The sequence below is a fragment of the Lithobates pipiens genome, unplaced genomic scaffold, assembly GCF_037356315.1.
Source record: "Lithobates pipiens isolate NorthernLeopardFrog02 unplaced genomic scaffold, aLitPip1_a1.2 Scaffold_13, whole genome shotgun sequence".
Taxonomy (NCBI): domain Eukaryota; kingdom Metazoa; phylum Chordata; class Amphibia; order Anura; family Ranidae; genus Lithobates; species Lithobates pipiens.
Window position 1 is genome coordinate 248,704,209 of NW_027507718.1, and position 12,550 is coordinate 248,716,758.

Below are 12,550 nucleotides of genomic sequence, written 5' to 3' on the forward strand. Positions count from 1 at the left end.
TTTAAACATTTCCTTCTCTATACAAAACTAAAACAAAAAAATATTGGCTGCACATTTTTAAATGGTTAGCCCTTGGTATTTCATGTTTGTCAGCGACCAAAAAGGATTTCTCTTAAAGGAGTTGTAAAAGCAGAAGGTTTGTTATCCTAATGCATAATTATGTATACCTACTTGAGCCCCATCTCTCCAGCGATATCCATGAGCCCCTCGGCTGTCCAGGACTCTCCTCCTGGCTGAGAGACAGTAGTGGTGCCATTGGCTCCCACGGCTGTCAATCAAAGTCAGTTAGCCAATCGGGGGAGAGAGGGAGCGGGGCAGAATGGCAGCTCCATGTCTGAATGGACACAGGGTGTTGCAGCTTGGCTCGGGTGCCCCCATAGCAAGCTGCTTGCTGTGGGGGCACTCGACAGGAGGGAGGGGCCAGGAGCAGTGAAGAGGGGACCCAAGAAGTGGAGGATCCAGGCTGCTCTGTTCAAAGCCAACTGCACAAAGGAGGCAAGTATAACATGTTTGTTATTTAAAAAAAAGAAAAACAAGACTTTACAATCACTTTAATTTCATAAAAAAGATAAAAAAAGGCATGGTACAATGGCAAGTAATATCTGCACATTAAATTTATTTTCACATCCTATTTTATATGTGTGCAATCTACCTTGGTTCATGCAATTCCTGTTTTTCATTTCCTGTTTTTAACTTACTAGAAAACAATGAATTGAGCAAATCAGAGTGCTTGCTGTGATCTAGCATTTGCATAAATATATAAAAAAGTACTGGCCACTTTTTGTTGAGCGGTTATTTTCACCTGTGTGTGCGTGCGTGCGTGCGTGCGTGTGTGTATTCTGACTTGAATTTAAGCAAATAATGGATTTTTTTAACAAAAGGGGAAATTGGGGCATCCAATCAGAATTCTCCTTTTAATGCTTGATTTAAACTTGCAGAAATTTTTTTTTTATTATTTAGGAATTTATATTTTAAACCTAAACTTTACAAGATATTAATTGATGCAGTTATTGCAAAGCTCCTAGGTGCTGAAATTGGACAAAGTATATTATTTCCATACGTCTGGAGTCTAGATTCCTGTTTTGTCTTTGAAGTCCTTCCTTCTAATGCCGTGTACACACGGTCTGACTTTCCGGCAGAAAAAGTCAGACGGAATCTTTTCATCGGATATCCGTGTGTGGGCACGATCTGACTTTTTTTTTTTCGAAAATTCTGACAGACCTAGAAATAGAACATGTTTTAAATCTTTCAGACGGAATCAATTTCTATCGGGAAAACCGTTCGTCTGTATGCTGTTCTGACAGACCAAAAATGACGTATGGGCAGCTATTGAACTTCCTTTTTCTAGTCCTGTCATACGTGTTGTACGTCACCGTGTTCTAGATGATTGGACTTTGGTGTGATTGTGTGTAGGCAAGACCGTTCCAGTGGAACTCCGTCGGAAAAACCGTCTATGGTTTATTCTGACGGAAAAAACAGACGTGTGTACGTGGCATAAAGGTTGAGTTTTGTTTGTTCAACATTGGTTTCTCTTGTTTAAATTGTATATGCCAGGATATTTTAATAAGATAACATTTTACACTGCAAACATTCTCTCCTTTTTAATGTAATATTTGCTCTTATATTTTCCATTCTGGTACATTTCTTCCATTTATTAAGCATAATAAAACCATAGCTTACGTATAGTGTGTACTACTGAATTTTAAAACCAGAGTCTTTTTTTTTCTTTTTTTTTTTTTTTAGATTAATTAAGAAGTTAAATCAACAGAAGATACTGCAGGTTTCATGTGGAAACCAGCACTGCTTGGCCCTTTCAGATGGTAAGTAAATAAGCATACTGCATTTGTTAATTCAGAAGTGTCAGCTGTGGTTCAAGAAAATTCTGCTTGTGCTCCATCAAAAAAAACTGTGATCCACTTTGAAGATTGTAATCTGCAACTCTCTAAAAGTCTGAACAATGACCGCATATAATGTTTTCAATCAATGATGCATACAGGGCTAATTTTTTACACTCCCAATGTCTATTGAGTTTGACTCATCAATGTTTATTCTGCTGTACTTGCACAAAATTCACATGCGTTACAACTCTATGAGCAGTCGGATGATCCTATCTTCCTTGACAAAAAAGAACAAATTGTAGGCAAACCATCTCCTATATCACAGTAAAATATTATAGTAGAATCGGCATATAGGGACTGATAATTCCAGAATTCTGCAAGGAATCCGGATTGCATTGTCTGTGATGTGCTGCCATGGGTATGATGCACACAGGATATCCAGCACTCTGGAAGATCCATAACAGCTGATGCTCTATTGATTGCTTATCTAGATTAAATTAAATTTTTTTTTTTTTTTTTTTTTTACATTTACAAAATTAAGTGATTGGTTCAGGGCTCTGTAATCTAATCTGCTTCAGGTCACTAATCAGAACTGATTGCAATCTGAGATCTTGCAGAAACACGTATCCTCTGCTTAACACTTGAATATTGTGGTTATGTTTACATTACTCTGTTTTGCTATTCTCCATAATAGGACTATTTTTTTTTTTCTTGTACTAAAAGTATGTTGGCTGTCATTGCTTACCTCTTCTTCGCACTACATGTTTAACCATCTTGCTGATCCAGTAGCTTTAAATTAATCTAAGGCCAAAAAATGTTTCGACATGCTTCAAGATTTTAACTGCCTGGGTCTCCATGGGGAACATTCATCCTCTTTGTTTATTCTGGTGACCATTGACTCTGGGAAGAAGGTCATGGTGAATCCAAAATTTTACAGCTGTCACCACAACAGGCAGTGAGGCGACATCTATTAATTGGGTCACCTGTACTGGTGACAACTGCCTGATGGGATTTTCCCCTCACTTCCGCCACTTCCTGGTGTGTTTTCGGGACAGAAAATAAACTAAGAAAAAACTAACAAGGGTTGTAACCATTGCCTACTGAAAAATAGCTTTTAGATATACTTTAATCTTCACGCTGAATCACAGAGAAGGGAGAAACATGCAGATCATTAGCAGAGGCCTCAATCTGATTTCACCAGCCACGTACTTGTTACAGTTCAGTTTCTCAGACTGCATTAACGTGGAGATAGCAAGGCAGCTAGTGTTTGCAGGTTGAAATGAGCAAAAGCAGTCTAAGCCCTTGTACCCACGGTCGGAGATTCCGTCGAAATGTGTCCGATCGGAGCGTTTTGTCGGATATTCTGACTGTGTGTGGTCTGCATCGGACTGTTTCCGTCGGACCAACTTTTACAACTTGCCGGAAATATTTTCTGACAAAATGCTCCGATCGGACATACTCCGATCATGTGTAGAGAATTCCGATCGGACAGAGTGCCTCGCATGCTCAGATCAAATTCCTACACCAAAGCTATTGGCTACTAGCGTGAACATAGTCCCGTCGTAACGAAATAACGTCATCACGTCGGATTTTCCGACAACTTTGTCGGACCGTGTGTATGCAACAGTTTTGGACAAAATCCGACGGACAAAATCCGACGAATTTGGTTGTCGGAATCTCCGACCGTGTGTACAAGGGCTAAGAATACATTTCCTTTGTTTAGCTGAAGGATAGATTCCTGACTATCTAGTTATCATGGGTTTATGATCTGTCTTATGTTCATTTGGTGAAGAAAGATATTGTTGGTCTGGTGAAACCTCTTGTCTGTTCTTTCTACATCCAATCCCTGAGCATGGTATAGCCGCTGCGATGTGTTTCTACCAAATCAAGTTTTAGTTAATTCTTGACCTGTCCAGTAAAATGTAATCTTGTCTCATTTTATTTCATGATTTTTTTTTCCTTTTGTGTTCCAGATGGACAGTTGTTTACATGGGGTCAGAATAGCGATGGTCAGCTGGGTCTTGGGCATGGATTCACCTCCCAGTCTAGCCCACAGCGAGTAAAGTCCTTGGAAGGAATACCATTGGCTCAGGTGACAGCAGGAGGCTTCCACAGTTTTGCCTTGTCCCTTTCTGGTGCTGTGTTTGCCTGGGGGAAGAACAACTCAGGGCAACTTGGTCTTAATGACGAGAAAGGTAAAGTATCATGTTTATGGTGGCCCTGAAACTTCACACCAAAATTATGATTTCATGACACTACGTCTATCTGTTCCATGATGGCACATTCAGTTGATGGTCACTTCTTCAGCACCCATTACCTATGGTCTGTAATGAGTGCACTGGGCTACATGATTCCCTTTTGGGTAGATTTCCCCTCACTTTCTTTTCTGACACCTCACAAATAGAATCTAAAGAGAAAATTTCCAAGTGGGAGCACCTACAGTAACAGGAAGATGACACGGGTTTTTACTCTGTCCAAACTAAAACAGTAGGTTTTGGCGGAAGTTGAGATTAATATGGGTAGCTGGGCTCCAAGTGAAAGGCTATTAAAGGGCTACAAACTCTTTTTAAATAAGGAATAAACCAAGGCATTTGTATGTAAGGAAATGTTCTCACATCTTGCTGTACTCTACACAAATATTGTTGTTGAATTTGGGGAAATGTTACACTTTTTCCTCAAAAAGTCATTAGTGGGTATGTAGCAGGAAACACCAACCAGACCCTACAACATATGATCTAATATGTTCAGTTCTGGCAGACTGCTGATTGCATTATTAGTATATTGAAACGGCTTGCGTTGAGCCTTGCCTTGGATGACTTAATTAAAACAAACCAATGCCTCTGACTTTGAGCTTTCTTTACAATTATCCATCCATTTCTGACATGCAAGGAAGTGATAATGACCACCTCATGAGGTTAGGGGTACTTGTTGAAAAATCTACTGTCAAACCAGTACTAGCTTGTCTGTCTTCCAAAGGGACAATTCTTAAAAAATAAATTAAATGCAGTTCTTTAAAAGAAAATTCTCAGATGAAATACCTATCAGGGAGTGGTTTTACCTGACATAGACTCACATTTCTGCTCATTAACCACTTCAGCCCCGGAAGGATTTACCCCCTTAATGACCGGGCCATTTTTTGCGATCCAGCACTGCATTGTTATACCTGACAATTGCACGGTCGCGCAACGTTGTACCCAAAGAAAATTGATGTCATTTTTTTTTCTCCACAAATTGAGCTTTGTTTTGTTGGTAGTTGATCACCTCCTGCAGTTTTTATAATTTGCGATCTAAACAAAAAAGAGCAACAATTTTGAAAAGAAAAATTTATATTTTTTACTCTCTGCTAGAAAACATATCCAATAAAAATATCTAATTCATTTCTTCATCAATTTAGGCCAATATGTATTCTGCTTCATGAGCTGTGTGAAGGGGGGGGGGGGCACGTGTTCCTTCCCTCCAATCAGCTCTCAGAGCTCTCCTCACTGAGCTCTGCAGTGTGTAACTCAGCTCTCCACCCCCTTTTTTTCTGAACACTCAGAAAAGCTTTATAAATTCTGGAATTAGAATGGATGTAGAGGAGAGGTCTTCAGAAAAAACAGATACAACTTGTGTAGGAGAATTTGTTTAATTTCTGTGTATCACCTGAGGCCAGTCAATTCACTGGGTATATTTAAGGGTTTCCAACCACTTTAACCTCAGGCAGATATAAAAGACACCATTTAATGCAGTTGTGTGTAACTATAAAAATAATTAAATGTATTAAAAATATAATTACCTAAATCTGTCTTGATGGCAGTCTACTGTCATCCCTTGCAAAGCTCCACTTACACTGAAAGAGGATGGGGCAGAACTAGGAGCCAGTTAAGGTTTGCTTTGTGTATATATGCTGACAGAAGGGGAGAGCAGAGCCAGCGCTATTGGTAACTTATCAGTGTGTTGCAGCTACTTCAGTGTCCATTTCGCAGGTTGCAAATGGATTTGTGGCGTGAGGTGTATTCCAGGCACCTTTCATGGTGAAGGTATATTCCGGGCACCCTTCCTGGTGGAGGTGTATTTCGGGCACCCTTCCTGGTGGAGGTGTATTTCGGGCACCCTTCCTGGTGGAGGTGTATTCCGGGCACCCTTCCTGGTGGAGGTGTATTCCGGGCACCCTTCCTGGTGGAGGTGTATTCCGGGCACCCTTCCTGGTGGAGGTGTATTCCGGGCACCCTTCCTGGTGGAGGTGTATGAATCATAAAAGAGGCTGAATAAAATTCCAAATCTGTTGCCAGATAAGACCGTTCATATTGGTGTTTTTTGACTGTGTGTTTAGCTGTCTGTCTGGAATAGCAAAAGCATCTCAGCATTAAATAGTTGCAAGTGCTGAAAAAGACAAAGATCCATCAGAATGAATATATCTCAAATAAGATCGAAATTGGGGTATTGGACAAGCTGAACATGGAATAATATATACTTTTTAGCATGTCTCAAGTAACTTGTATTCCCTTTTACAGTCCGTGAATCACCATGCCATGTAAAGCCTTTGCGTACCCAGAAAGTTGTGTACATCAGCTGCGGGGAAGAGCATACAGCTGTCCTAACAAAGGTAATGGATGACACCTTCTGTTCTTATCTTGTTTCTGTACAAGCTGTTCCACAGTAAACTTGTGTCCTTGGCTTCTTGCAGACTGGTGGGCTTTTTACTTTTGGAGCTGGAGGCTGCGGGCAGCTGGGGCATGACTCTCTCCATAATGAGATCAATCCCAGGCGTATACTGGAACTGATGGGCAGCGAAGTATCTCAGATTGCATGTGGCAGGTGAGCTGACAAAGCACAAACTTCTTGTCTTAAAATATGGCTTACCTAAAGATTAACCGTGCATAACATGTACGAACCACACATTGACTGCATCTTCTTAAAGATGAAGTTCAGGGAAAATTCAAAGTTTCCCTTGTACTGGGGCTCGTGCTGTACTACAAGGGTTAAATGCTTGTATTGGTGTAGGGGAACATTAAAAAGCAGTGTGAGTTGCCTTGTTCCTTGTTCCGTGTGAGAAGTCCCTTGTGGCTGGGTACAAGGGATGAGGTAAACTGCTGTTTCTGTTCCTCCTAGTCCAAAACAAGCGGATGTTTAGGTATGACATTTTTAGGTATGGCACATACAGTATCCCACAAAAGTGAGTACACCCTCACATTTTTGTAAATATTTTATTCTATATTTTCATGTGACAACACTGAAGAAATTATACTTTTCTACAATGTAAAGTACAGCTTGTATAACAGTGTAAATTTGCTGTCCCCTAAAAATAAGTCAACACACAGCCTAAACCGCTAAATGTCTAAACCGCTGGCAACAAAAGTGAGTACACTCCTAAGTGAAAATGTCCAAATTGGACCCAATTAGCCATTTTCATGTGACTCGTTATTGTTACAACGGTAAAGGTGATGGAATGGCCAAGCATGTTTCCAGATCTAAAATCCTATTGAGCAAATGTGAGGTATTCTCAAATGCAAGGTGGAGGAGAGCAAGGTCTCTAACATCCACCAGCTCTGTGATGTCATGGAGGAGTGGAAGAGGACTCCAGTGGCAACCTGTGAAGCTCTGGTGAACTCCATGCCCAAGAGGGTCAAGGCAGTGCTGGAAAATAATGGTGGCCACACAAAATATTGACAGTTTGGGCCCAATTTGGACATTTTCACTTAGGGGTGTACTCACTTTTGTTCCCAGAGGTTCAGACTTTAATGGCTGTGTTATTTTGAGGGGGCAGCACATTTACGATGTTATACAAGCTGTACACTCACTACTTTACATTGTAGCAAAGTGTCATTTCGTCAGTGTTGTCACATGAAGCTATAATAAAATATTTACAAAAATGTGAGGGGTGTACTTACTTTTGTGAGACACTGTACATGCTTACATTTATCCAAACTGGACCAATGTAACCATGTAAAAACTCCCATACCTAAACTTCAGCTTTATCCTTGCAGTGCTGGGGAAAACCTACTGAAATAGAAACTGAAAATGCCATGAAGTCCAGCTTTAAGATAAACCTTTTAAGATGCCTGCTATTACCTTTTTATTAGCCAGAAAAGCTGTGCCCCTCTCTGATTGATTTAGTTTCACTTTGTTACTGGCACTTGAATCTGGTCATTTGAAAAAGAAAGTCCAGAAGGGTAAAGTTAAAAAATAAATAAATAATAACTTCTTATTAAAGTGGTTGCAAAGGCAAGGGTTTGTTTACCTTAATGTATTCTCTGCATTAAAGTAAAACTTCTTAGGGAAAGTCTTAGGAAAATTGGTATGAATATAAATTCTCAGAACATTTATGTATTGTTCAAAAGATTTAGTTAAACTTTTTAATATTTGATTTTTGAATGAATGGGGTTTACCAAGCAAAAACCACATGCACTGTTAGAAATTTGTTTGAGACAAATTTCCATTCTGCTCCTTCGATTTTATTCTCGTCACTGTGGTTGAAAACGACCATAAATTTCACCCACTTAGAAAAAACGAATGCACTTTTGTAGAATATTCTTTTCCCACCAGCAGGTTGAATGAAAAAAAAATGACCCGAATGTATTATTTTTTTATCCCCCCCCCATCCACACAATCAATGTAGATAAGAAAGGAATCATTCCAGCTTTGGTATTGTATTCACCAGTGGGGAAACATCCCCACGATTAGAATATACTTATCAGCGCTACTGGCTATAGCTGGTGGCACTGATCGATCAGATAAAAAACAGATGGTCCAGAACAGAAGTCGATTGGTGGATCCAACAGGATTCAACTAGGCTTGCCCATACACGGATTGAAATTAGTTTAATCCCTGCTAAACTGTACGAATTTCGATCCATGTAGTGCCAGCTTGAGACTGACGCTCTTTCTAAAGACAGTGAATCAGATTTCAGAAGAAAACAATCCACATGCCAACAGCTATATAACTCCTGGCATCTCCTGTTCACGGACACTTCCCAAGGCTGAGAACAATGGCATTCTATCAAATGTTCCCGGTAATACAATAGAAGCATTTATCTGTAAATTCTTTAGTAATTTTGGTGAAGTTAACTGTTCCTGTGCTGCATAGTGCAAAAAAATACATGTCAATTCATCATCAGTTGCATCATAATATCTAGGTATTTCCATGCTAGTTTCAGAGCTTAATCTCAGCGTCTAAAAGGCCTAATTGCACCGCTCAGCACTCAGGAAAAAATTAAGTTTCCCAAAAAAATGTAATATATATATATATATAACCAATAATATGTGTGTGTGTGTGTGTGTGTGTGTGTGTGTGTGTGTGTGTGTGTGTATATATATATATATATATATATATATATATATATATATATATATATATATATATATATATATTGTAATGTGTGTGTGTGTGTGTATGTATTTGACACAAGTCTATGTACATAAAAGAAGCCACTAAATAAAGCTGAACTATACACGTAAGTAAAAAAAAGTCCTTAGTCCATATAGACAAAGTTCCAATACTCAAAGCAGCGCTCCAATCAAATAAATGAAGTATGACCAGCATTCATATGTAAAAACATATGAGAAATCGGTAGTATGTTGATAGGGTGATGAGACAGTTCAATTGATGGGCTATGATATGCTAAATATGCTTTTTTTACCATATGCGAAAAATCATGGGGTAGAAAGATGCCAATGTTAAGCGTCATATGTCCAGACAAAAATTCCTTTTAAAGCGCAAAGCATTTGAAAGAATATTAATAAGTTAGCTAGTCCAAAACAAGGCTGACAAATTTTAAAATGTTTGATAGGATTTTCCTTGGACATGAAGAGATTAAATGAACCAATGTTTTGCTCATAAATGTTAAAGCAACAGTCTCACTTTAATGCTATCCTCCTCTACAGCAAATGCCCTTTTGTCTCAAGTACTGATAGCTTCAGCCTCCCACACTAAGGAAGGATAATGCTACGTCTGCTTAACTTGGATATTCATTTGAAGCTTACACAGGGCTGACATATAGGACAATGCTGGGCCAATAAACAAGCACAGAGTCACATGCTCCTTCTTACTTTTGGTACTTTCACTGCTGGCAGCTGAATGGAGCAGTGAGAGAGTGCTGGAAGACCCGTTTTAACACTCACCTGTTTATCCTTTTATTGGGCAAAGCGTGATTTTGCTTTAAAGTGTAATTGCAATTTCTTTGTTTTAACTCCCTCCTCCCCCCAGCCCTCCTGCCATTCTTCTACTCGCTTGTCCCCGATTCTGCAAGATCTTGGCTGTGTGTCTCCTATAGAGCACTGATGTCACTTGGGAGTCGGTAACCAATGATTAATGATCATTAGCGGGGACCAAGAGCTATCTTTCACAGCTTGGTCTATTGCTGTAAGTGCACAGTGAGTGCACTTACAGCACAAAAACATCTGCTGCCTAGTGATGCATGTATGTAGCATGTGAGCGTTGAAGCCTACTTGTTTGCTGCCCTACATATGTCTTGGGGTGTAGTGGTTAATAGATCATCGGGATTAACATATTCTATATAAATGAGCAAAAATGTGATTCAATATAGGTGATTATTATATATAATATATCACATATGTGTATAATATTATGTCTTTTTATTCTTGCAGACAGCACACTATTGCCTATGTGCCTTCTTCTGGAATCCTCTATGCATTTGGATGTGGAGATCGGGGCCAGCTCGGCACTGGAAACACAAATAATATCATCTGCCCCACTACAGTTAAAGGAAAGTGGACCATACCCTGCATTAAAATTCCACCCACAATTGGTAAGTAGTAATGACTTCATGTTGGAAGATCGGATCAATAAGGGAAGAAGGGATTAGCAGTTATAAAAAGGGTTTTCTACTTACATCTAAACCATGAAAACCTCTTCCTCTTGATGGACCATAAGATCAATGGGCTTTTGAAGCAAGTGGTATTTTTTTTTTCCCTGAGCTGACTTGAACTGAACATCTTTGCTATTCAAACTGTTGCCATTTTATAAAACCTGCATAATAATAATACATGTTTTGGGCAATAACAAGGATTGTTAATATGACCTGAGACCTGTGGCACTAGGCCTCTAGACGGCAAAGCACTGTTTTTTTTTTTCCGCTGCACCTCAGTATTTTGGTTGAACCCATGTTCCCTGTACCTTCAAGTACTTGCTAGGTTTCTGAAAGCCCTTGTACACACGGTCGGACATTCAGACAACCAAATACGTCAGATTTTGTCCGACAGATTTTGTCCGAAACTAGTGTTGCATACACACGGTCGGACAAAGTTGTCGAAAAATCCGATCGTTCAGAACGTGATGACGTTATTTCGTTACAATGGGACTACGTTCAGGCTAGTAGCCAATAGCTTTGGTCTAGGAATTTGATTTGAGCATGCGTGGCACTTTGTCCTATCGGAATTCTCTACAAATGATTGAACAAAGTCCGATCGGATCATGGTGTCGGAAAATTTTATAGCCCAGCCCTAAAACTTTGTCGGTCGGATATTCCGACAGAAATCGTCCGATGGAGCCCACACATTGTCGGATTATCAGACATCACGGTCCGATCGGACATTTTCCGTCGGAATGTCCAACCGTGTGTACAAGGGCAAAGAGTAACTTAGAAATGAGATCTTATTTCCAAGATGCCATGCAATGTTTTGCACTACATGTGCATGCTTTTAATAATTATTCTTGCAAGTCTTTCATAAGTGTTGCATCATTTTCACAGATCCATCTTCATACAATATTATCAAGCACATTTTCTGTGGCTGGGACAAATCATTTGTACTCTGCTCGCAGCCAGAGGTGAGTCATAGGAGACTAATGTTATTGTTATTTTAATCATGTCTTCCTTATCTGTATTGACTACTAAGTCTAGTTTAATAACTTCTTATGAAGTAAAGAACATTGTGGCAGTGCTGATTATTGCCCAAACTTTTTTTTTTTCGCTTTTTTTTTTTTTTTTTTAGGATAGAATAGCTAAGTGTAAACCCCCATGACTTTATAATTTGAGGTCTTTGTCCAATTGGGGAGATTTCCCTTCATTTCCTGTCCTGAAGACACAATCTGGAGTGAAAATAAATCTCTAAAAAGTACATTCCCCTCTGAGCCGGTTTTCACCAAACCAGATATCATCAGTGGGAGATTTAGCCTCACCTACCTGTTTTGGTGAAAAACGATAAAATGTATTTCCCCCTTATTTCTTGTCGCAGAAAATTGAGTGAGTGAATCTCCCCAGCAAGAACACTGACAGCAATTAAAACCTGATGGGTTCTTTTCCATGCATACTTTGTCCACAACTTAGTGTTCATACACTTAAAAGTGCAACTAAAGTCTAAAATAAAAAATGTAAAGTAGAATTCTAGGCAAAACCATTTTTTTTTCTTAATAAGGTGGGTTTATAACCCCTGTTAGTATATTTTTGGAGCAGCTTCACATCTTTAGATTTTCTGTCCTGTCTTTTAGAAGCCTGAGCCTGCTGATGACTTCCGCCTCTGCCAGAACAAAACTTACACCAGCTGCATCAATGATGAAACCATTGACGATTGGAGGCAAAAAGTCATAGAAAATAGTAATTCTAACACCATGAAGTACGTCTTTCAGTAAAAATACTATTCATCTTCTTAAATCTGAAGTTTAGCTTACAAACTTTTTGCTCTACAGCTTTAGTTGCATACCTGTAATTAAGTATGTCCCATGATGTGCAGGCTGCTGGATTCTGTAGAAAGCTATGGGGGGGTTAACGGGTTTGG

General features: G+C 39.4%; 1 protein-coding gene across 3 annotated transcripts in view; it reads left to right on the top strand.

Annotated features, from left to right (window-relative positions):
- HERC3 (HECT and RLD domain containing E3 ubiquitin protein ligase 3) overlaps window positions 1–12,550 on the top strand; it is a 125,119-nt gene that overhangs the window by 48,052 nt on the left and 64,517 nt on the right. For all 3 annotated transcript variants that reach the window (XM_077476495.1, XM_077476494.1, XM_077476493.1), the window contains exons 4-10: window positions 1,744–1,820; window positions 3,812–4,033; window positions 6,332–6,423; window positions 6,505–6,635; window positions 10,424–10,584; window positions 11,527–11,603; window positions 12,264–12,388. In XM_077476495.1, the coding sequence (XP_077332621.1) occupies window positions 1,744–1,820; window positions 3,812–4,033; window positions 6,332–6,423; window positions 6,505–6,635; window positions 10,424–10,584; window positions 11,527–11,603; window positions 12,264–12,388 (885 nt within the window). The remainder of the gene's footprint in view (window positions 1–1,743; window positions 1,821–3,811; window positions 4,034–6,331; window positions 6,424–6,504; window positions 6,636–10,423; window positions 10,585–11,526; window positions 11,604–12,263; window positions 12,389–12,550) is intronic.